Below are 26293 nucleotides of genomic sequence, written 5' to 3'. Positions count from 1 at the left end.
GTTGTGACTGGTGCAGCAAAATGAAGGCATGTTCTTGAAGCAACAAGATCTGTGTCTTCTATCCAGAGTCCAAACAGCAGTATCAAAGGCAAGAGAAATTAAACGATTGACAACAATAAACATTATAAACTATAAAATTATGAAAAATGAATCATTATTGCTGGTAACACTGGTAAAACTGTCAAAACTGACATGAAAAAACCAGATGCAATTGTTTGTGTGCATATGAATAATACAATATTATAGACATGTTATAGGCATTCTACATACATGTTATAAACATTTATATGCGGTAAGACAAAGCAGCATTCCACTAAAATGATGGAATCTATTACCTATCAATCTATTGCTTATCAATCTATTGCCTATCAATCTATTGCCTGTACTGACCCATAATTGACCCTCAGACAGTAAACAATCATATAGAATGAATCTCTGTTCATCTCAACATCCTGGCACATTGACTATGATAAAGCAGCATCCGGAATAGCCATTCAACATTTTGCTATGCTTTGTTATTTTAAATAACAAAACCTTAAACTTGATCAAACAAGAACAATACGTGAGGATGAAGAGGGTAATAGTGTTTGTGGTGATGATGGTAATACACACACACACACACAAAAGCCAGTCCTAAAGCACTTTAAGCATGTGCAGATGAAAGCCTGGGCAGAGCAGAAATGAGCAGAAAACTCTTTGCCTAAAAGTCTACCTCTAACAAAGCTACAATACTCAGCGCTTGAATAAAACCAGCATCTTTCAAAAAACAAAATGTCAGTGTACAGTAAAGTGTTGTGTACAGTAAAGTGTTGTGTACAGTAAAGTGGTGTGTACAGTAAAGTGGTGTGTACAGTAAAGTGGAATGTACAATAAAGTGGAGTGTACAGTAAAGTGGAGTGTACAGTAAAGTGGAATGTACATTAAAGTGGTGTGTACAGTAAAGTGGAATGTACAGTAAAGTGGAGTGTACAGTAAAGTGGAGTGTACAGTAAATTGGAGTGTACAGTGTCTGTGGTGTACAAGTTTTTGAAACATGTGGATCGTTCTCTCTCTCTCCTCTTTCTCTTTTCTCACAATACCTATCTCTCCCTCTGTCTCTCTTTTAAAGCTGGGTGATATAGACAAAAATCCATATCGCGATAAATTGCCTAAATTGATGCAAAAACTATAAAAAGAACGATACGTTTATTAAAAATTGCACCACAGTTGTTTTATTCTCCTTTAAACTACTAGTACTACTAACTTGGTTGTAGCCATTAACGATCACATGGAGTGATTTCAGTGCCAACAGAAATTGTATTTGAATTCCATAATTTTTTATTTGTATTAGGATATTGCATTTGAATTGAATATTTTTGAATTTGTAATGCACAAATTTAATAATTTAATTCATAAATTGAACTTGTTTTTCATGATTTGAAACTGAATTGAATGAATATTTAAAATTCATTTTCAATTTAATTGAATATTCAAATTTAATATTTAGATATTCCGATATTGCATTCATTGTCTGTGTATGAAGTTTACAAACTATCATTTCAAGTTGATCAAAGTTTCATATATTCAACTTCTCAGATGCGTTCAGATTCAATTTTCAAATTCAGTTCTCTAAATTCAGATTCAAAACCAGAGACAACATCCTGGTACTTTGCCAGCCAGGACAGGTACATTTACATTTACATTTGAGTCATTTAGCAGACGCTCTTATCCAGAGCGACTTACAGTAGTGAATACATACATTTCATGCATTTTTATTTTTTTTGTACTGGCCCCCCGTGGGAATCGAAGAGGTAGAGGAGAACAGACAGAATCAAACTCTCTCTGTGGTAAACAGAAACTTCTGGCGGTTTCTGAAGCCAATGTTGCATGTTACATACATTTTCTAACTATGAATTTGGCTCTGTTGGCACTAAAATCGCTCCATACAATCACCCATATTAGTAAACTTATTTCATTTCAAACTTCACATTTCTCTAGTATAGGCTACTTATCGTAATGAACAATATCGGTCGGTGTTGATAATCTTCGGTTTATCTTCCCAGCTCTATTCTCTCCCTCCACATCCACAATATCCACTGAGCCGTATGCCTCGTGGAGTGGCCATTTTAGGAGCCTGGGGTTCGTATCCAGTGACCTTGCCTGCATTTCCTCCAGAAGGACGAAACCCGATCCTACAGGCTTATCCGGAGCACAGGGTACAGGCCGGGCCCCAGTTTATTGCACAATAAATAAAAAAGTAATATTTGTTGTAATATTCCCTTTTGTCAAACCCTCCAGTCCACTTAGACATAGCCAGGATTGTGTTTATTTCTGTGACGAGGTGGAGGAGGGAGCAGAATGTATTGTTGTTGTTGTGGTTCGGGAAAAAGCGCTGCATGTGGTTACACAAAACGCTAGCTACAACCCTTACTGGGTTTTTTTATCCATTAGTTTTATTCATTAGTTTGGCCAGCATCTGTTGTATCTGGAGTCGGGACAGGTTGAGGACAGAGTGTCTGGGTCGCGACCCCCCGGGGCTGCCGGGTACCAGGGGTATGTGACGCCGCGAGGGGAGACGGGCGGGGCTGCTCTCGGCGGAGCGGCTTCTCTGGATCAACGCCCCAGCTTCCGAATTACCATGGGGATACTGCTCCGTCTCCAGGGTAGAGGACGAGAACACGTACGACGCCAATCTCCTCAATTGGTTGGGCCTCGGGAAAGAGTGGTGGGGGTGGGGCCTGTCCTCCTCCAACTGAAAAAGACCAATAAGAGTGGAGGAGAAAGGCATCAGGCGGGGGTGTGGCCAAGAAGACTCCGTCTCTTCTCTATCTCTGCTGGCAGGGGAATGTCTGGGTCTCTGTGTGTCTGTGTGCATGTTGTAGTGAGCACACCACACACACACGCACATACAGCAGAAATATAAGGGGAGGGATCTCTTTTTTCAATCTCTTTTTTTAGGGAGGGATAAACGAGACCGACGCACAATGGTTTGGGTTGGGTTTTATTTTGAATGGATAAAAAAAGATGTTGGAGCATTTCAGTGTTTGCCGACTGTTACTGGATATGGATATGCAGGCACAGGGCCAAAGTTGTTCTGGCAAGATATTTAATGGGGTTTCCGAGGGGCTGAGATTGACTTGGCGCTGAGAGAGAGGAGAGAGGAGAAACATATCCCTACTTGTTTTGTGAAACAGTTTTTGTGTGCTGTCTGGAGCAGTTTACCATCTTATCCCATAACATATCTTCTATCAGAACATGTATTCACACAACAGCATTATCCTGCATCATCAGCACAAAATGGTTGAAATGGCTGCTATCTTGAACAGGTCTCTCTTGCAAAATAACTCTTTGTATCAATGAGACAATCATGGTTAAATCAATAAAAAACGCAAACTACAAGGAACTTTTGCTCCACCCATTTCAGTAGCTGCCAAAATGAATGTTATTAAAACTATGGCTAGAATTCAACCATTGCAGATAACTGTTCCTCCACACTGCTGTGCTTCATGAAGTGTGTTTCACTTGCACAGCTGTGTATCCCGGACGGAGGGAATTCATTCTTCATAGGAGATAGGAATCTGCAGTCCTCTTGCACACACTGGATGACTTATTAAATACAATACTACCGGTATAAATAAAACATTATCCATTGACTTTATGACAGCTTGGTAATTATAGGCTTTAGTCAGTGGATAGATGAACCAAATATACAGTAAGCTATGTACTGCACTGTAACTGGTGAAATTAACACTGGGTGTACATAAATTGACCTTCAGAAAGTAACTACCAATGGCTTAGAAGATTAAGAATAAGTATACCATTCATTCAAATTGTGTCCAGTTACATTGTCGACACAGGAAATAACAGGAAATGGCCCACGGCCCAAGATAACATAGACATATACCCGCAGAAAGACAAACACAGATGCAGACGAAGACAGACAGGTGGCCAAGTACATTTCAATTTAATTAGAATTTCAATTCAGTTCAAATGGACCCCAACCCATACAAACACACTCACACACCAAGACACACACCAATTCTCCACCCCGCAGTCCCTTGATCTTACCTGTCCTTGAGCTCCAAAGTGCTCCGACTGTGGCCGTGGTCTGTGTCCACGGCTATGAGGCAGAGTGTGATAACCCGAGTGTCCAGGACTAGCCCCATTAGACCCCTCCCCTTCCGGAAGTGCCACTATGCCTCCTGCTCGCATCTTAGGCCTCACCACCACCTCTCCACCTACAGCTCCCCGTAACCTCATCCGTTCCTCCAGTTCATCCAGGGGCTTCAGCTCCTCGGGCTCCTCATCGGTGGTGGGCCCCGAGGTGGTGGGCTCGGCACCCGGGCCCAGGAGACCCAGGAAGTCCTGGAGCTCAGTCTCCTTGTCAATGATCACCCACTCCTTGCTGTCAAAGTCTTCCTCCTCGGCGAGTGGTACAGACCGGATGAAGGCGTTACTGTGGGCCTCGGGGTCAGCTGCGGAGGCAGCGGAGACCTCCTGGCCTGGTCTCCCACCGCCACCCTGCCGGTCCCCACCTCCTCCCTCCAGGGAGTGCATCTGGGCCGGCTGGGAGGAGTGCACGTAGCGGGACGGGGATCCCAGGATGTCCATACGAGAACTGGTGGGGAGACCAAACAATCACTGTCCAAAACCTTGGTAATTTGACTGTGTGTATGTATGTGTGTTGTGTTTTAATGCATTTTCAGTGTGTGTGTGTGTGTATGTGCGCATGTGTGCGCACGTGTGTGTGTGTGTGTGTGTGTGTGTGTGTGTGTGTGTGTGTGTGTGTGTGAATACATGTGTGGGGGGAGATCTTCCTGGGTTATACTCAACCTTGTCTCAGGGTAGTAAGTTAGTGGTCTGTTCACATCCCTTAACACTAGAACCGCCTTTTAATTTTAATTTAATTTTGTAAATAAATAAAAGAATCAACCAAAAAAAAACCTATGTCCTGCTCCTTCCCTGACTTCCTAAATGTTTGTATTTTACATTGCTAATTTTCAGACCTTTTTAATCACAAACAGAAAAGTATTTGGAGCATTTTTACCTGTTTTTTTCACACCTATTCCTAACTCAATCAGCCAAGATAATGTGCTGTAGGACACTGGTACCCAGCCAGGCGCTAATGCTTCTCTCTCTCCTCACTGAATGAATGACAAATGGATGAATGGGCGAAACTTGAGCACCTTACTTTATAATGTAATTTAAATTAGACCTAACTGAATGATAAGGAGGGTGAAGAGGTTGATTTAATTTAAAACAACAATAGCGTAATGATGAGTTTGTGTTATGCCTATTCATTAACGTTGGCGCTCAAGTTAATAATTTGACTGAACGCCTTGCAGGTTGATACCATTGTCTTTTACACGTTCTTTTGTAAAAGGAAGCCGTTACAGGACTGTTTTATTTACTGTAACTCTATTACTAATCAAATGTATTGTAAGGGAAACCAAAACATGCTGTGTGTTGCAGTGGAACTTTAGAATAATGCAAAACATATCTTTGACTGCATCCAACTTGATGAGCGGGAAACAAACAATGCCAGTCAGTCTGCACAGCCGGCCCATCAAAACTACACCTAAACTATACCAAAACTATACCAAAACTATACCGAAACTATACCGAAACTATACCAAAACTATACCTAAACTATACCTAAACTACACCTAAACTACACCTAAACTATACTTAAACTACACCTAAACTACACCTAAACTATACCTAAACTATACCTAAACTACACCTAAACTACACCTAAACTACACCTAAACTACACCAAAACTATACCAAAACTATACCAAAACTATACCGAAACTATACCGAAACTATACCTAAACTACACCTAAACTATACCAAAACTATACCTAAACTATACCTAAACTATACCAAAACTATACCAAAACTATACCTAAACTACACCTAAACTACACCTAAACTATACCAAAACTATACCTAAACTATACCTAAACTATACCAAAACTATACCAAAACTATACCTAAAATACACCTAAACTACACCTAAACTACACCTAAACTACACCTAAACTATTACTAATCAAATGTATTGTAAGGGAAACCAAAACATGCTGTGTGTTGCAGTGGAACTTTAGAATAATGCAAAACATATCTTTGACTGCATCCAACTTGATGAGCGGGAAACAAACAATGCCAGTCAGTCTGCACAGCCGGCCCATCAAAACTATACCTAAACTATACCAAAACTATACCTAAACTATACCTAAACTATACCGAAACTATACCAAAACTATACCTAAACTATACCTAAACTATACCTAAACTACACCTAAACTATACCAAAACTATACCTAAACTACACCTAAACTACACCTAAACTATACCAAAACTATACCAAAACTATACCGAAACTATACCGAAACTATACCAAAACTATAGCGAAACTATACCGAAACTATACCAAAACTATACCTAAACTACACCTAAACTATACCAAAACTATACCAAAACTATACCGAAACTATACCGAAACTATACCTAAACTATACCTAAACTATACCTAAACTATACCAAAACTATACCGAAACTACACCTAAACTATACCGAAACTATACCGAAACTATACCAAAACTATACCAAAACTACACCTAAACTATACCAAAACTACACCTAAACTATACCAAAACTATACCTAAACTATACCAAAACTATACCAAAACTATACCGAAACTACACCTAAACTATACCGAAACTACACCTAAACTATACCAAAACTATACCGAAACTACACCTAAACTATACCGAAACTATACCGAAACTACACCTAAACTATACCAAAACTAATTTCACACATAATAAGACTTAGCCTATAGACAATATTAAATGGACAATAATCTGATGAGTGACAATATTAGGCCTATCAGTTGTTACATTGTACATGAAGAGATGGGCGCATCTTGTAATTTACAGATGCATGCAAAGGAGCATCACTTTATCAAATAAAATAAAAGAATTATATATATATTTTTTATAAACAGTGCATTTGAAAAGTATTCAGACCCCTTGACTTATTAAAAAAAAAATATCTTCAATCTACACACAATACCCCATAATCACAAAGCGAAAACAGGTTTTTCGGCCTTTATGGTAGAGCAGCCAGACGGAAGCCACTCCTCAGTAAAAGGCACATGAAAGCCCGCTTGGAGTTTGCCAAAATGGTACCTAAAGGACTGTCAGACCATGAGAAACAAGATTCTCTGGTCTGATGAAACCAAGTTTGAACTCTTTGGCCTGAATGCCAAGCGTCACGTCTGAAAGAAACCAGGTACCATCCCTACGGTGAAGCATGGTGGTGGCAGCATCATGCTGTGGGGATGTTTTACAGCGGCAGGGTCTGGGAATCTAGTTAGGATTGAGGGAAAGATGAACGGAGCAAAGCAAAGAGAGATCCTTAAGGAAAACCTGCTCCAGAGCACTCAGGACCTCAGACTGGGGTGAAGGTTCGCCTTCCAACAGGACAACGACCCTAAGCACACAGCCAAGACAATGCAGGAGTGGCTTCGGGACAAGTTTCTGAATGTCCTTGAGTGGCCCAGCCAGAGCCCGGACTTGAACCCGATCGAACATCTCTGGAGAGTTCCTGAAAATAGCTGTGCAGTGACGCTCCCCATCCAACCTGACAGAGCTTGAGAGGATCTGCAGAGAAGAATGGGAGAAACTCCCAAATACAGATGAACCAAGCTTGTAGCGTCATACCCAAGAAGACTCAAGGCTGTAATCGCTGCAAAAGTTGCTTCAACAAAGTATTGAGTAAAGTGTCTGAATAGTTATGTAAATGTGATATTTCAGCCATTTATTTTTTATACATTTGCAAAAAATTCTAAAAACCTGTTTTTGCTTTGTCATTATGGGGTATTGTGTGTAGATTGATTTGGGGGAAAAAATGATTTAATCAATTTTAGAATAAGGCTGTAACGTAACAAAATGTGGAAAAAGTCAAGGGGTTTGAATAATTTCCAAGTGCACTGTATTTACACAAATATAATGCTGCTGCATCTTGCAGATTTATATGCATCTGATGCATATGCTAAAGAGGAAGACCGGCAACATTCTCTAGCGTGTACTTATAGGCTGAAAGGTCAGGCGGTTCTAGGTTTAAGTGGTGTGAGGGCTGAGCTTTGGAAGAGTGGTTGGGGTTAACTCCTTCCTGGTTGGCCCCGTCCAGGGGTGACATTGGACGGGGCCACAGTGTCTCCTGACCCATGTGTCTCAGTCCCCAGTAGTTATGCTGCAATAGCTTGTATGTGCCAGGGGTCTAGGGTCAGCCTGTCTTATCTGGTGTACTGTGATCTAATGCATTCTCCCAATAATCCCCCTCTATCTCTCTTCTTTTCTTTCTGTGTCGGGTCCTGCGGTCCGAATTGACCCCATTCTGGGTCCAGATCCGGACCGCCTGTTGAGCATGGCTGCTCTATAGCCATCATGGTTACTATCTGACCATGCTGGTCGTCTATGAACGTTTGAACATCTTGAAAAAATGATCTGGCCTTAATGGTCACACGTACTCTTAAATCTCCACCGGTACAGCAAGAAGAGGACAGGCCACCCTTCTGTGCCTGGTTCCTCTATAGCTTTCTTCCTAGGTTCCTGCGTTCCAGGGAGTTTGTCTTAGCCACTGTGTTTCTGCCTCTGCATTGCTTGCTCTTTGGGGTATAAGCTGCCGCTTTCAAGGAGCTGCCGCTTTCAAGGAGCTGCCGCTTTCAAGGAGCTGCGCCGGGCTGCCGCTTCAAGGAGCTGCCGCTTTCAAGGAGCGGGACTCTAACCCGGAAGCTTATAAGAAATCTCGCTATTCCTTCTGACGAACCATCAAACAGGCAAAGCATCAATACAGGACTAAGATGGAATCGTACTACACTGGCTCCAACGCTCGTCGGATGTGGGAGGGCATGCAAACTATTACAGACTACAAAGGGAGGTACAGCCGAGAGCTGCCCAGTGACATGAGCCTACCAGACGAGCTAAATAACTTCTATGCTCGCCTTGAGGCAAGTAACACTGAAACATGCATGACAGCATCAGCTGTTCCAGATGACTGTGTGAACACACTCTCCGCAGCAGATGTGAGTAAGACCTTTAAACGGGTCAACATTCACAAGGCCGCAGGGCCATACGGATTACCAGGACGTGTACTCCAAGCATGCGCTGACCAATTGGCAAGTGTCTTCACTGATATTTTCAACCTCTCCCTGTCTGAGTCTGTAATAACAACATGTCTCAAGCAGACCACCATAGTCCCTGTGCCCAAGAACACTAAGGTAACCTGCCAAAATGACTACCGACCTGTAGCACTCATGTCTGTAGCCATGAAGTGCTTTGAAAGGCTGGTCATGGCTCACATCAACACCATTATCCCAGAAACCCTAAACGCACTCCAATTTGCATACCACACCAACATATCCACAGATGATGCTATCTCTATTGCACTCCACACTGCCCTTTCCCACCTGGACAAAAGGAACACCTATGTGAGAATGCTATTCATTGACTACAGCTCAGTGTTCAACACCAAAGTGCCCTCAAAGCTCATCACTAAGCTAAGGACCCTGGGACTAAACACCTCCCTCTGCAACTGGATCCTGGACTTCCTGACGGGCCGCCCCCAGGTGGTAAGGGTAGGTAACAACACATCCACCACACTGATCTTCAACACGGGGGCCCCTCAGGGGTGCGTGCTCAGTCCCCTCCTGTACTCCCTGTCCACTCATGACTGCTATGCGTACGATACACAGCTGTACATTTCGATGAAACATGGTGAAGACCCAACATTGCCCTCCTTGGAAGCCTGTGTTTCAGACATAAGGAAGTGGATGGCGGAACATGTTTTACTTTTAAACTCAGACAAACAGAGATGCTAGTTCTTGGTCCCAAGAAACAAAGAGATCTTCTGTTGAACCTGACAATTAATCGTGATGGTTGTACAGTCGTCTCAAATAAAACTGTAAAGGACCTCAGCGTTACTCTGGACCCTGATCTCTCTTTTGACGAACATATCAAAACTGTTTCAAGGACAGCTTTTTTCCATCTACGTAACATTGCAAAAATTAGAAACTTTCTGTCCGAAAATTATGCAGAAAATTTAATCCATACTTTTGTCACTTCTAGATTAGACTACCGCAATGCTCTACTCTCCGGGTACCCGGATAAAGCACTAAATAAACTTCAGTTTGTGCTAAACACGGCTGCTAGAATCTTGACTAGAGGCAAAAATGTGATCATATTACTCCAGTGCTAGCCTCTCTACACTGGCTTCCTGTTAAGGCTAGGGCTGATTTCAAGGTTTTACTGCTAACCTACAAAGTATTACATGGGCTTGTTCCTATCTATCTTTCCGATTTGGTCCTGCCGTACATACCTACACGTACGCTACGGTCAAAAGATGCAGGCCTCCTTATTGTCCCTAGAATTTCTAAGCAACAGCTGGAGGCAGGGCTTTCTCCTATAGAGCTACATTTTTATGGAATGGTCTGCTTATCCATGTGAGAGACACAGACTCTGTCTCGACCTTTAAGTCTTTATTGAAGACTCATCTCTTCAGTAGGTCCTATGACTGAGTGTAGTCTGGCCCAGGAATGTGAAGGTGAACGGAAAGGCACTGGAGCGACGAACCACCTTTGCTGTCTCTGCCTGGCCGGTTCCCCTCTCTCCACTGGGATTCTCTGCCTCTAACCCTATTATGGGGACTGAGTCACTGGCTTACTGGTGCTCTTCATTGCCGTTCCTAGGAGCGGTGCGTCACTTGAGTGGGTTGAGTCTCTGACGTGATCTTCCTGTCTGGGTTGGCGCCCCCTCGGGTTCGTGCCGTGGCGACGATCTTTGGGGGCTACTCGGCCTTGTCTCAGGGTAGTAAGTTGGTGGTTGAAGATATCCCTGTAGTGGTGTGGGGGCTGTGCTTTGGCAAAGTGGGTGGGGTTATATCCTGCCTGGTTGGCCCGTTCTGGGGGTATAGTAGGATGGGGCCACAGAGTCTCCAGACCCCTCCTGTCTCAGCCTCCAGTAATTATGCGTCGGGGGCAAGGGTCAGTCTGTTATATCTGGAGTATTTCTCCTGTCTTATCCGGTCTTATCCGGTATCCTGTGTGAATTTAAGTATGCTCCCTTTGATTCTCTCTCTCACTTTCTCTCTTTTCTCAGAGGATCTGAGCCCTAGAACCATGCCTCAGGACTACCTGGCCTTATGACTCCTTGCTGTCCCCAGTCCACCTGGTCATGCTGCTGCTCCAGTTTCAATTGTTCTGCCTGCGGCTATGGAACCCTGACCTGTTCCCCGGACGTGCTACCTTGTCCCGGACCTGCTGTTTTCAACTCTCTCTACCGCACCTGCTGTCTCTAACTCTGAATGATCGGCTATGAAAAGCCAACTGACATTTACTCCTGAGGTGCTGACCTGTTGCACCCTCTACAACCACTGTGATTATTATTATTTGACCCTGCTGGTCATCTATGACCGTTTGAACATCTTGGCCATGTACTGTTATAATCTCCACCCCTCAGAGCCTGGTTCCTCTCTAGGTTTATTCCTAGGTTCCTGCCTTTCTAGGGAGTTTTTCCTAGCCACAGTGCTTCTACATCTGCATTGCTTGCTGTTTGAGGTTTTAGGCTGAGTTTCTATATAGCACTTTGTGACATCGGCTGATGTAAAAAGGGCTTTAAAAAACATTGATTGATTGATTGATTCACTCATGACTGCACGGCCAGGCATGACTCCAACACCATCATTAAGTTTGCTGATGACACAGCAGGGGTAGGCCTGATCACCGACACATGGGCAGCAGGTAGCCTAGTAGTTAGAGCGTTGGACTGGTAACCGAAAGGTTGCAAGATCGAATCACCGAGCTGACAAGGTAAAAATCTGTCATTCTGCCCCTGAACAAGGCAGATAATCCACTGTTCCTAGGCTCTCATTGAAAATAACAATTTGTTCTTAACTGACTTGCCTATTTAAATAAAGGTAAAATAAATTAAAAAATAGGGAAGAGGTCAGAGACCTGACTGTGTGGTGCAAGGACAACACGGTCAGAGACCTGACTGTGTGGTGCAAGGACAACAACCTCTCCCTCAACATGATCAAGACAAAGGGAGATGATTGTGGACTACAGGAAAAGGAGGACTGAGCACGCCCCCATTCTCATGGATGGGGCTGTAGTGGAGCAGGTTGAGAGATTCAAGTTCCTTGGTGTCCACATTACCAACAAACTAACATGGTTCAAGCACACCAAGACAGTCATGAAGAAGGCATGACAAAACCTATTCCAACTCAGGAGACTGAAAATATTTGGCATGGATCTTCAAAGGGTTTAACAGCTGCACCATCGAGAGCATCCCTACCTGGTATGGCAACTGCTCGGCTTCCGACCGCAAGTCACTACTGAGGGTAGTGCGTACGGCCCAGTACATCACCGGGGCCAAGCTTATTGCAACCTAGGACCTCTATACCAGGCGGTGTCAGAGGAAGGACCTAAAAATTGTCAAAGACTCCAACCACCCTAGTCATAGACTCTTCTCTCTGCTTCCGCATGGCAAGCGGTACTGGAGCGCCAAATCTAGGTCCAAGAGGCTTCTACACAGCTACCCCCAAGCCATAAGACTCCTGAACAGCTAATCAAATGCCTACCCAGACTATTTGCATTGCCCCCCCCCCCCCCCCCTTCTACGCTGCTGCTACTCTCTGTTATTATATATACATAGTCACTTTAATAACTCTACCTACATATGCATGTACATATTACCTCAATAACCTCGACACCGGTGCCCCCGCACATTGACTCTGTACCGGTACCCCCTGTATATAGCTCCGCTATTGTTATTTACTGCTCTTTAATTATTTGTTACTCTTATCGCTTACTTTAAAAAAAAGTATTTTCTTAAAAATGCATTGTTGTAAGTAAGCATTTCAATGTAAGGTCTACCTGTTGTATTCGGCGCATGTGACTAATACAATTTCATTTGATTTTAAGGCTGGTGCTGATGCAAAAAGGTCTTTATAAAATCAATTTCATGCATGTATGGTGTACAGAAAGTATACATCTGCACAAAAGTGTATTATAACTTGTCTGCACTGTATAGAGCCCTCACCCTCGTTTATCGTAGACGTCTGGTCTCCCATCTGCGGCGGACAGACGGTCTGACTCTGGGCTGTTGATCCTTCGGTACCGCAGAGCGCAGACCTGAGCACCAGTCATTTCTGGGGGAGCTCCACCCACAGGGGCCTCAGGACACACCCCTCTAGCAGGCTCCTCCTCCGCAGCTAACTGTCCCTGGGGGAATGAGGGTTTCTAGGGTTACCACTGCTAGAAAGCACTGTCAAGAGTTAGACCTATTCTGTTGACTAATTTCAAATAAGTATTATAGCTATATAGCAGCTTGAATTGTACTGTAAATGCGTTACTATTTGCTTTACCATGTTTGAGCACTGTAAATTCATGGTAAACACAGTAACTGAAATATATGTCTTGCTCTATCTACAACCAGGTATGTCTATATCCTCTGAACGTAATAGATGGCAATTGAAAACCAACAAGAAAGTAAACTAGCCCTTTTAATTTATTTCTAACGTTTGAGTATATTTAAAGAACGTAAGGCCATGTTTTACAGTGCTGCCATCACCAAAGCGAGATACACAGAGGATGTATTAGATGTTCCCTCCTGTACCTTGCTGATGCTGATCCTGAGTTGGTTGCGGTTGAAGTCGGTGTCGTTCCACGCCTCGCCTTCCGCCTGGGGTCGTGTCCCCTCGCAAGGCCTGCTGGGTACTGCAGGTGGAGCGTTCTCCTGGTCACTCAGGTGCTCATCTTGTAGAACGTCATCTGTGTTCTCCCTCGGCAGCTCCCCAGGAATCAGAGTCACGTTCACCACCCTGGGAAAGCACAGAACATACACTGATGTTTTTACTATTTATTTATTGATTGCCTTTATTTAACCAGGTAAGTTATTGAGAACACATTCTCTTTTACAAAACGACCAGGCGATTAAATACATTTGTGTTGTCGAAAATATCCTGTACCATTTCAAATGCAAACAGTGTGCTACAAATTCTCATAGTTGCATTCTAATCCTGAATGAATTATCACAACCCAGCTTTGGACTATTTGTTCCGGATTTTTTATGTAAATTAGGCTACAGGTAATGGGAATTGTACAATCTCTTGGCTAGCTGGATGTTTTAATATTAATGTGTCCAAAATGTTCTTAAGTGTGGTCCCATTTGAATTCCTTTCTGCTGTTTAATCTTGTTGATAAGTAGTGGATACACTGTTCAAATCAAATCAAATTTTAATTCAACAGGTGTAGACCTTACAGTGAAATGCTTACTTTCGAGCCACTAACCAACAATACAGTGTAAAAAAATGTAAAATATGAATAAGAATAAGAAATAAAAAGTAACAAGTAACTAAAGAGCAGCAGTAAAATAACAATAGTGAGACTATATACAGTGGGGGTACCGGTACAGAGTCAATGTGTGGGGGCACTGGTTAGTTGAGGTAATTGAGGTAATATGTACATGTAGGTAGAGTTATTAAACTGACTATGCATAGATGATAACAACAGAGAGTAGCAGCGGTGTAAAATGGGGGGGGGGGGGGCAATGCAAATAGTCTGGGTAGCCATTTGATTAGATGTTCAGGAGTCTTATGGCTTGGGGGTAGAAGCTGTTTAGAAGCCTCTTGGACCTAAACTTGGCGCTCTGGTACCGCTTGCCATGCGGTAGCAGAGAGAACAGTCTATGACTTGGGTGGCTGGAGTCTTTGACAATTTTTAGGGCCTTCCTCTGACACCACCTGGTATTGAGGTCCTGTGATGGCAGGAAGCTTGGCCCCAGTGGTGTACTGGGCCGTACGCACTACCCTCTGTAGTGCCTTGCGGTCGGAGGCTGAGCAGTTGCCATTCCAGGCAGTGATGCAACCAGTTAGGATGCTCTCGATGGTGCAGCTGTAGAACCTTTTGAGGATCTGAGGACACATGCCAAATATTTTCAGTCTCCTGAGGGGGAATAGGTTTTGTCGTGCCCTCTTCATGACTGTCTTGGTGTGCTTGGACCATGTTAGTTTGTTGGTGATGTGGACACCAAGGAATTTGAAGCTCTCAACCTGCTCCATTTGGTCCTCTTTTTCCTGTAGTCCACAATCATCTTTTTTGTCTTGATCACGTTGAGGGAGAGGTTGTTGTCCTGGCACCACACAGCCAGGTCTCTGACCTCCTCCCTATAGGCTGTCTCGTCATTGTCGGTGATCAGGCCTAACACTGTTGTGTCATCGGCAAACTTAATGATGGTGTTGGAATCGTGCCTGGCCGTGCAGTCATGTGTGAACAGGGAGTACAGGAGGGGACTGAGCACGCACCCCTGAGGGGCCCCTGTGTTGAGGATCAGTGTGGCGGATGTGTTGTTACCTACCCTTACCACCTGGGGGCGGCCCATCAGGAAGTCCAGAATCCAGTTGCAGAGGGAGGTGTTTTGTCCCAGGGTCCTTAGCTTATTGGTGAGCTTTGAGGGCACTATTGTGTTGAATGCTGAGCTGTAGTCAATGAATAGCATTCTCACATAGGTGTTCCTTTTGTCCAGGAGGGAAAGGGCAGTGTGGAGTGCAATAGAGATAGCATCATCTGTGGATTTGTTTGGGCGGTATGCAAATTGGATTGGGTCCAGGGTTTCTGGGATAATGGTGTTGATGTGAGCAATGACCAACCTTTCAAAGCACTTCATGGCTACAGATGTGAGTGCTACGGGTCGGTAGTCATTTAGGCAGGTTGCCTTAGTGTTCTTCGGCACAGGGACTATGGTGGTCTGCTTAAAACATGTTGGTATTACAGACTCGGACAGGGAGAGGTTGAAAATGTTAGTGAAGACACTTGCCAGTTGGTCAGTGCATGCTCGCAGTACACATCCTGGTAATCCGTCTGGCGCTGTGGCCTTGTGAATGTTGACCTGTTTAAAGGTCTTACTCACATCGGCTGCGGAGAGCGTGATCATACAGTCTTGCTGAACAGCTGGTGCTTTCATGCATGTTTCAGTGTTATTTGCCTCGAAGCGAGCATATCAGTAGTTTAGCTCGTCTGGTAGGCTCGTGTCACTGGGCAGCTCTCGGCTATGCCTCCCCTTGTAGTCTGTAATTGTGTGCAATTACAGACTACAATTACAATTGCAATTACAGACTATTACAGACTACTGATACAGCGAATAACCAGCCAGCTGTATGTTGATAATGTCGTCGTTCAGCCATGACTCTGTGAAGCATAAGATATTACAGTTTTGAATGTCCCGTTGGTAGTTTAATCTTCCGCGTAGGTCATCGATTTTATTTTCCAAAGATTGCACGTTTGCTAGCAGAATGGAAGGCAGTGGGGGTTTATTCGATCGCCTACAAATTCTCAAAAGGCAGCCCGCCCTCCGGCCCCTTTTTCTCTGCCTTCTCTTTACGCAAATGTCGGGCATCTGGGCCTGTTCCTGGGAAAGCAGTATGTCATTCACGTCGGGCTCGTCGGACTCGTTAAAGGGAAAAAAGGATTCTGCCAGTTCGTGGTGAGTAATCGCAGTTCTGATGTCCAGAATATCTTTTCGGTCATAAGAGACGGCAGTAGCAACATTATGTACAAAATAAGTTCAAAAATAAGTTACATGCAACGCAAAGAAACAAACAAAAAAACACAATCGGTTAGAGATATGTAAAACGTCAGCCTTCATCTTTATTTTGATGCGTTTGTAATAAAGCTAAATAGCTCATTTTGATTCCCTTACCCGACCACAGCGGGGGTCTGTCGTGTGTTCTGTTGAGGGGGCGTTGACGTGCAGGTGGACAGAGGAACTCCATCCGTCCCTCCCTTCTCCCAATCAAAAGACTCGTTCTCTGTGATGATGCGTTCCTTCATACTGTTCTCAAAGACCGACATCAGCAACTGCAAAGAGGATCACAGAGAAGTGTAAAAAGTAAGGTATAAAGGTGGAATTCAATCAAACCTACAATGCTATAAAATAATAGGCTTTACTTTAAGTACTAAAAGTGATTTACTTTTGTTTAGTTTCTACATACTGTAGTTTTATTACTTTAACTTGAGAGAGTGTGTATGGTATGGGAGTTAGTCTCACATTGCCACACTTCCAGGTCTTGTTCACTCTGCTATTGAAGTGAACGCAGGAAAAGCGAGGTTCAGTGGGGATAAACAAGGTGAATCCACTTGCAGGGAGTGAACAGTACGTATTTATGTCTAACAATTAACCAATGATATCAGGCCACACCCGGCCATGATTACAGACACCTATGTGTGTCCTTTGCCACTATATAAACTAGTGACCCGCAGTGTTTGTCATTATACCCTGATGAAGACAGTGTCTGTTGAAACGTTGGTTATTAAATTATTTCATCTGAGCTCCTAGAGTGTGCGGCTCTCCTTTTCTATTTCAAGTGAACAGTACGTACCTGGTAATCTGGTTTGGTAAAGTAGTCAAGGCCTAAAACATGATCCAGGAAAATATGAAACTCAGAAGGCATGTGTTTGAGGAGCATTCTGTGGTCGTAGCGCTCCTTAATCTGACCCACTTGCTCCTGGTGACACACAAGAGATACAGTAGAAACCATTAGAAATCAGTTGAGCCCAGCAAGACACCAGTAGACACCAGTAACCATTCTCTACTGTAGTTTCTTAATCCTGTTCCTGGGGACCCAAAGGAGGGATTTTTGTTCTTGCCCTAGCACTACACACATGATTCCACTAATCAAAGGTTTGATGATGAGTTGTTTAGTCTAACCAGGTGTGTAGTGTTAGGGCAAAAATAACAATGTGCACCCCTTTGGGTCCACTGGACCAGGATAAAGAAATATTGGAAATAACTGAAACTGCAGTAGACAGTAGCTCACCTTATCTTTTATTTTTCGCCATGGTAGCTGACCGACTGCAAATTCTACCAACATGTAAAATAGCGACCATAGATCGTCATGGCGACCCATTTCCTGAGAAGTTAAAGAATTAATTAATCAATTAATTATTTTCATGACTTATTAGAATTCCTGAAGTACATCTGCAACAGTTATTTTGGATTTCCTGACAAACTGATGTTACACAAAACCCTCAGGTCTAAATTAATTTGTAGTGCATTGCATTTTTCGAACCCAAAAAGACACTTACTTTGTTTTTATGAGCATTTACTGAAGCATAACGAACAGTGCCCCGAAATCCCGCCACAGTTCTGGGCTGGAAAAATAAAATTAGGTAAATTCTCTTTTCAGCACGAAACCTAAAAGAATTTCACACGGACAACTAGAAAGAAAAAGATTGATGGAAATAAAGTATTTAAATTAAAACCTCAAAAGAGACAAGGAAGGATATGGAAAATATCTCAGGCAGGGAGAGGTAATAAAAACTGAAATGGGATCAAGCACCTTACTGATGAGACGGATCACAAGCATGCGCTTCGAACAGAAAAGGCCAAAAAGGAACAGCAAAACTGCAAAACATAAAATCACACAGGTGAAAAAAGGACAGCATCACATTGCAGCAAAACAACTGTAAAAGCTTTAACATCAACACTTTGTGAACATAATATTTGAAGCAATGTTGCAGTAATTTACAGTAACAAACTATGAACTAATGCATTTACAAAGCCCTTCGCATCATTTAAATGTATCATTTTCCTGTGATATCTTCCTAATATTTGTAGTTTCTTATGGTCATTGGCATCTCTGACACAATAACTGGAATCTGCATCACCATTTTGCCTCAAGAGTGGAGGATGACAGTTTTGACCTTGATAATAACACCCATTCCATTTGCCAGGTAGTCTAGGGATATTACCTTAGAAACGGCATGTTAGAATTTACAACAGTGTGTGTGTGTGTATATGTATACTGTATATGTGTGTGTGTGTGTGTGTGTGTGTGTGTGTGTGTGTGTGTGTGTGTGTGTGTGTGTGTGTGTGTGTGTGTGTGTGTGTGTGTGTGTGTATGTGGTCTAGCTGCTGTTCTAAATCTGCAGTACAGACCTGCCCTTCTAATCGATGAGTGGAGGCTGAGTCAGCAAAAAGAAAAGCAGAAAGAATCTCCCCTGTGGCCCAGGCTATACATCAGCCTATATCAGGCTAGCCAACTCTCCATCAGCCTGTATCAGGCTAGCCAACTCTCCATCAGCCAGCCAACTACATCAACCTATATCAGGCTACATTAACCTGTATCAGGCTAGCTAACTCTATATCAGCCAGTATCAGGCTAGCCAACGCCCCATCAACCTATATCAGCCTAGCCAACTCCACATCAACCTATATCAGGCTAGCCAACTCTCCATCAGCCTGTATCAGGCTAGCCAACTCTAGATCCGTCTGTATCAGGCTAGCCAACTCTAGATCCGTCTGTATCAGGCTAGCCAACTCTCCATCAGCCTGTATCAGGCTAGCCAACTCCACATCAACCTATATCAGGCTAGCCAACTCTAGATCCGTCTGTATCAGGCTAGCCAACTCTAGATCCGTCTGTATCAGGCTAGCCAACTCCACATCAACCTATATCAGGCTAGCCAACTCTAGATCCGTCTGTATCAGGCTAGCCAACTCTAGATCCGTCTGTATCAGGCTAGCCAACTCTAGATCCGTCTGTATCAGGCTAGCCAACTCTAGATGCGTCTGTATCAGGCTAGCCAACTCTAGATCCGTCTGTATCAGGCTAGCCAACTCTAGATCCGTCTGTATCAGGCTAGCCAACTCTAGATCCGTCTGTATCAGGCTAGCCAACTCTAGATCCGTCTGTATCAGGCTAGCCAACTCTAGATCCGTCTGTATCAGGCTAGTCAACTCTAGATCCGTCTGTATCAGGCTAGCCAACTCTAGATCCGTCTGTATCAGGCTAGCCAACTCTAGATCCGTCTGTATCAGGCTAGCCAACTCTAGATCCGTCTGTATCAGGCTAGCCAACTCTAGATCCGTCTGTATCAGGCTAGCCAACTCTAGATCCGTCTGTATCAGGCTAGTCAACTCTAGATCCGTCTGTATCAGGCTAGCCAACTCTAGATCCGTCTGTATCAGGCTAGCCAACTCTAGATCCGTCTGTATCAGGCTAGCCAACTCTAGATCCGTCTGTATCAGGCTAGCCAACTCTAGATCCGTCTGTATCAGGCTAGCCAACTCTAGATCCGTCTGTATCAGGCTAGTCAACTCTAGATCCGTCTGTATCAGGCTAGCCAACTCTAGATCCGTCTGTATCAGGCTAGCCAACTATTAATCACATCACAAAAAGGCACATGCCCTGTGCTTTCCTATTCTCCTACCCACAGTGCCCTGAGGACCAAGCATTTCCTGTGCGAAAAACCCATTGCCACTACCCCCAGGTTGTGTGAACTACCCCTCCTAACTCAACACCAAAATAGCAAACCTTATACCCCATGTCCTATATTCTTGCTAGAATGATTCAACAGGTTTACATATTTACATAACATAATAAATGAAATGAACAGAATCCTTCCACGGCTACTTACCGGTCGGACCTCTCCGGTAGTGTTAGTGTACTGGCGAGCCAGGCCAAAGTCTAACATAAAGCACTTTCTATAGGTGGAGGGGAGTCGACCCATGGCAAAGTTTGACTGGGAAAAAACAACAGAGAAACAGAGTTGAGTCGAGGACATCACAGGCATATCAACAGGTGAAGCCCAAAGCAGTGTTTCTCTCTGTCATTGTATAGACATGACCCTAGCTCACACCCTATCTCTCTCTCACAATCTCTCTCACACACACACACCACTCTCTCTAAATCACACATCTTTGCTCTTTCTCTCACCCACCTCTCTCTATCTCTGACATGTACAGTGCCCCCTACAGGCTTGATGTCAGTGCAGGAATCCCACAGAGTCAATGACCTCTATGGACTCTAGAATAGATTAATTAGTCTTACAATGCATTATAACCACACATCATAATGCCTTATACCTGCAGGCTTTAGGTAAAGTGCTACAGAGAGGGCCACCTACAGGCTTGATGTCTCTGTGCAGGAAGCCCACAGAGTGGATGGCCTCTATGGACTCCAGGATCTGTTTGCCCAGGCGTAGCGTGGTGCTCATGGTGAAGGTGCCGCGGGGCTGACTCCTCCTCAGGTCCGCTAGGTTTCTCCCCTGCTGGGGTGGAGAGAAGGGGGAGGGAAAGAGGGGGAAGGTGGGGGGAGAGAGGGAGATAGAGGGGTCAGAGGGAGGGAGGGTAGGGAGAAATGAAAGAAAACAGGGGGAGGGAGAGGGGGGACGGAGAGAGGGAGAGCGGGGAGATAGAGGGAGAGAAATATTTTTCATTCATTTTTTTCGACTTAGTTGTAGCCTTGGCTACAATTCTCTCAACCTAAAGCAATTGTATCAGTGTTCTGATAAATGGTTACCTGAAGTTGCATGACCACATAGTTAAACTTCTCGTTCCTTCCACATCCGATGAACTTACATACATGATTTCTTCCTGTGAAAGAAGTGAGAGGTTAGTGTGAATGTTATTATACAGTCATTATAAAATGAGCTAGCTACGAATCTACTTGTACCATCACAGTTAAACAACTGATTCAGTTGGAGGTTTAAGATTAAGATTACTTTCTTTTTGTATCTGTTTTTGGGGCAACAGACCAGAACAAGCAAAGCTGGCAGACACAGAAATCCCCCCAAATAAATACTGCCTAAGAGATCGACGATGTGAAACACTCACTGCCAAAATATAATTTTGCACAAAGCAGTATAAACCCCAGTGCAGCAGGCATGTCAACTGATTGACCACCTAACTCATCAAACCCCAGAACAGAACAATCACCACACCTACAACCTTGCCAATCACACTAATCAAATGGCTAGACAGACAGATGTTTACCTCACATCACATCAGACCATAGCCAGACAACTTAATTAACCGTGCCATGCTTATTCATGTACAAGGTGATGTTGTCATTGATTGATCATGTCCTTAGTGAACCCTATCCATCCCTGGTATCTGCCTGCCCTTACCCTTGCAGTTTCTTTTTCATAACAGGAGAGTGGAATTTCATCACAAAGGGTGATATATAGTGCAGGAGAAGAGAAAGTGGCAAAGGTCACAAGGATTGAACCCACAACCTTTGAGGTTCTAACACATGCTTGTATTAGTGGCGTTACCACTTAACCACACAAACACACAGCTGTACGTGTGATCGTGTGTTACTGCTCAAACACATAGGCCCTTACCTTGCAGTTTTTTGAGGACAGCCACCTCCATCTTGAGGACCTGTTTAGGCTGCTGGGCTGACTCTACCTTGAGAGCCACATTCTCCCTGGTCAGCAGGTCTAACGCCTCGTAGATCTCCCCGAAACCTCCCCCGCCGATTTTCTTCAGCTGGGAATGGTGGCAGAGGAGAGGCAAGGGTGGAATAAACACAGTAGAAAAGTGAGGATTGTGGATGCCTGCTTCTTACTGTTTGCTGCCTGTTCTTTGATGTGAACATTTAGAAAATGCTAATTCTCCACTAACCTGGTCCCAGATTTGTTGGCGCTGTCTTGACAACTTTTATGGTCACTGTCACGCCTAACAATGACCATATAATTTGGCAAGACAGCACCAACAGATCTGTGACCCGGCTAGTTCTCATCAGGTTAAGGAACATTCTAAATCAGGGATTCTCAACTCTTGCATCATGTGTTTCATTCATCAATTGTTTAATTATTCCACCAGTCGCTCAGCTGAGAGTCAATTACATGGTCAAAATGTCTCTGAAGATAAAACCAAACTCACCACTTTCCATCGGTCCTTTACCAAGCAGTTTGGGGGCAGGATGTCCACCTGCTCCCCCGCTCCGTTCATGTTTTCGTCGGGCTGGGCGGCCGTCCCTACGCACTGCATTGGCCGGCCAGACAGAGACACAGCAGCTCCCAACTTGATTCAGCCATTTACCTGTGAAGAAGAACACAGTAATGTAAGCTACAACATACACAAATACAGTATACAACACATACATTATCAATGAAAAAGTATCATCTAAACTGACTACCGTAACTAATTTTAAAACAACAGGGTACAAGCTTGACAATACAATGAGGCCACAAAACCAATCTGTCAGGAAGAGCAGCAGACTTAGCCTCGGCCTACAGATTTAGCCTTAGCCTCCTGGTAAACTGTCAACATGTCACTAACACCTCTGAACCCCAAATATGTCTATGTGGTCATAAGTAAACAATTTGGCACCATGGACAGCACCGCTATCCGTGCTTAACAAAACTTCAGCACCACAGACAGCACCGCTATCCTCGCTTAACAACAATTCAGCACCACAGAAAGCACTGGGACACGCGTTTAAAACAAATGTGTTGTTTACAGATTCAGCACTAGGGACAGCGACAGTAAGCGCAAAAATATTTGATAGATTGCATGCAATTTCGCTACAAATGGAATCCATAGGCATAGGTGTGACTGAAGCTGTCTTTTCAGCACATTGGACAGCACCACTCATTACAGCACCGTGCTGGCCAAGGACAGCGCCGCAGCACCCCTCATTTAACACACTTGCTGGCATTCTCTAGGCCAGTGTTTCCCCACTCCAGTCCTCAAATACACTTTTTTGTTGTAGCCCCAGACAGACACACCTGATTCCACTAATCATCAAGCCCTCAATGAGTTGAATCAAGTGGGTCTGTCCAGGGCAACTACAAAAATGTGTGCTGTTTGGGGTACTAGAGGACTGTAGTTGGGAAACACTGCTTTAGGCTTGCGCTGCCTGCCAGACAGCATACCTACAGGTAACTGCCTAAATAAAGGAAACACCAACATAAAGTGTTTTAATAGGGTGTTGCGCCACCACGAATCACCAGAAAAGCTTCAATGCGCCTTGGCATAGATTCTAAAAGTGTCTGAAACTCTATTGGAGAGATGCGACAATTTTTCCACAAGAAATTACATAATTTGTTGCTTTGTTGATGGTGGTGGATAATGCTGTATCAGGCACTGCTCCAGAATCTCCCACAAGTGTTCAATTGGGTTGAGATCTGGTGACTGAGACAAACACACACACACACCCTTTAAACTCCCTATGCTCCTTTGAGACCCCTCTTTCAAAGTCACTGAGATCTCTTCTAGCCATGGTAGCCAAAATAATGGACAACTGGGCATTTTTATACATTACCCTAAGCATGATAGAATGTTTATTTTGGCAGTTACCTGTATTAGAACGGCTGGGCTAAAAGCATTCCCAAATCAAATGCAGAAGCAGGAGAGAACATCCTGAGCCTTATACTGGCGTGGAAGCTTCCCACTGCCCTAGACAGTTAATGTGCTAACGGTACACTCAATGCAACAATGCAAAGTAATAAAGCAATGTTCAAGTTAATTAACTCTGTCATGCAATTACCTCGTGGTTAAATAATGTCAATGTACACTTGGTTGATTAAAGTAAAGTACACCTGCATAGGGGACTTTGGATTGAACGACTCCAATACCACACACCCAGTGTTGGCAAAACAGTTTTAGTAGGCCAACATTTAAACCATGTCTTTATATTTTTCCAAATCTATAACGAACCTCATCACAAAAAATAGACTGGTCAATTGCAACACCCAAAAGCCATTATCATAGTAGCTACTAAGAAAACCCAGTGATCATTTTCAAGTATGTAACTAGGCTACATTTTACAGCTACATTTATATTTAGAATTAGGAAAAGGGTGTAACATTTTAGTAGGCCACTGCACTGTCTAATGTTGGGCCTATGAATTACTTGTAATTTGCGCTCTCACCTTACTGCTAGAATCACAGGGTGGGACCCGAACTGTTTCCAATAGGCTTTCCTTAGATATCATTCCATAAGACACAACCTCTCCTCCATCGCAACTAACAGCAGTCCCCAGGCCCATAAGCTCTACTATCATTCTCCTCCTTCTGTTACATTTCTCCGCACTGCAGTTTCGGCGCTCTCTCAACGGGTAGGGAGGGTTACCATCCAAGCGGCAGGCGATGCGCACAGCCCATACAGAGTTCTAATTCTAGGTTTGACGTTTTCCAAGTATCAACATTCACCATCGTCCTGCGCCCCTGGCCCAATGGACAGGTTATGTACCTTTTCTCCGCCCCTAAAACATATTTCAGGAATCACCCATTGGATCAATATCAGTCAATCAGCCGCCATGCAACGTTCCACTGCATGGTAAGCCGCGAGTTGCACTTTGGGAAATGTCGTTTATAGTCGGGAAAACCGATGCAAAGGGACCCGACTAGATGCTTGTAAAAGACTACACCTCTTGTTGTGAGCGACTCAAATCACTGACGTAAGTCTGCATTATGATGACTCTTTCTAAATTATTCATGTTTCTTGTTATATAGATGTAAAATATACTAATTGTCATGTTCAAGCTCCTGACGTCATCTGGCATCATTGCCAATAACTGTGTTGTGGAGTGACAACGTGATTCCAGATTGCTTTATTCTCTAGAAACAGCGCATCGAAGTGGCGTTGCCCAAGTTATCATAGCAAAGCGAGCGACCTTGTATTCAGCATCATTATTGACAAAGTGCCAATGTCTTGGATGTGCTTTATGTCCGCAAGATCATCTACATCAATTCAACAAAGAGCAAAACATTGTATCCAGACCTGATCTTCTGACGTCGTTGTAGGGCCTCGGTTCGCGAGGCATTTGAGAGGTGCATCAGTCCTTGTGCGAGGTCGTATTTATGACATATGTGTCGGTTATCGTTGCACCATTCTCCATTCTCCCCGTTATACGCCTCTACTCCTCTGAATCAGCATCACCGAGATTCTCCCATTACGCAACGCGCGCGGTCTTGCATGACCATGGATGGTTGTTGCGTGGTAACGTGAGGAGCGCACGGCGCTCGATAAGCGCCTGTTGAGAAATGATGAAATGATGAAATGTGCCAGAAATAGCCGTTTCAGTAGCAGCACCAAACTAACAGTGTGTCTGTAGGATCTTAGGCAAATGCAAAAATGCACTAGTGCACAATGGTCTCACTGAGTCACTAACCACGGCCTCCTCCTTTGTGTAGATTCATTCTACACGCAAGAGGGCACTGTTTTTCCACAGATAAATTCCAGTTCTCATTCGTGCATTTAACCTTGACGTCATGACCGAAGCGCCTCTGCCTATATGCAGAATACCGACTTTTTTTGTTGGAGGGGGTACTCAATTTACTGTTGAGTGTTAGAAAGGTAGAATAAACAAGGTGCAATTTCGACATTTGGTAATGCATCATCAGTTTTCCACTTGTTATGTCAGTCACTGATAGTCACTCAGATCTAAACCTTGAAGTTGTCCTAATCATCAACAACCAGACACGTACAGTAGGGCATGTGCCCAGGGTCCTTGACC

At 43.8% G+C, this 26293-nt stretch overlaps 1 protein-coding gene across 4 annotated transcripts in view; it reads right to left on the bottom strand.

The window, feature by feature from the left end:
* Positions 1 to 25964, bottom strand: part of LOC106608363 (tau-tubulin kinase 1) — a 36361-nt gene extending 10397 nt beyond the window's left edge. The window contains exons 1-13 of one of the 4 annotated variants that reach the window (XM_014206275.3): positions 24707 to 25964; positions 22714 to 22872; positions 22170 to 22317; positions 21347 to 21420; positions 20952 to 21095; positions 20463 to 20567; positions 18129 to 18194; positions 17861 to 17953; positions 17423 to 17548; positions 16744 to 16901; positions 13663 to 13867; positions 13087 to 13268; positions 4048 to 4597 (exon numbers count right to left, since the gene is read on the bottom strand). In XM_014206275.3, coding sequence (XP_014061750.2) covers positions 4048 to 4597; positions 13087 to 13268; positions 13663 to 13867; positions 16744 to 16901; positions 17423 to 17548; positions 17861 to 17953; positions 18129 to 18194; positions 20463 to 20567; positions 20952 to 21095; positions 21347 to 21420; positions 22170 to 22317; positions 22714 to 22821 — 1959 coding nt within the window. In that variant the 5' untranslated portion in view covers positions 22822 to 22872; positions 24707 to 25964. Of the gene's footprint in view, positions 1 to 4047; positions 4598 to 13086; positions 13269 to 13662; positions 13868 to 16743; positions 16902 to 17422; positions 17549 to 17860; positions 17954 to 18128; positions 18195 to 18382; positions 18448 to 20462; positions 20568 to 20951; positions 21096 to 21346; positions 21421 to 22169; positions 22318 to 22713; positions 22873 to 24706 lie in introns of those variants that run through there. The other 3 variants (XM_014206270.3, XM_014206283.3, XM_014206290.3) reach the window with 3 other exon arrangements.
* Positions 25965 to 26293: the final 329 nt, after the last annotated feature.

This window comes from Salmo salar, chromosome 01, assembly GCF_965601325.2.
Source record: "Salmo salar chromosome 01, fSalSal1, whole genome shotgun sequence".
NCBI classification, from domain to species: Eukaryota; Metazoa; Chordata; class Actinopteri; order Salmoniformes; family Salmonidae; genus Salmo; species Salmo salar.
Note: the sequence above shows the minus strand (reverse complement) of the source record. Positions and strands in the feature narration are given on the sequence as shown.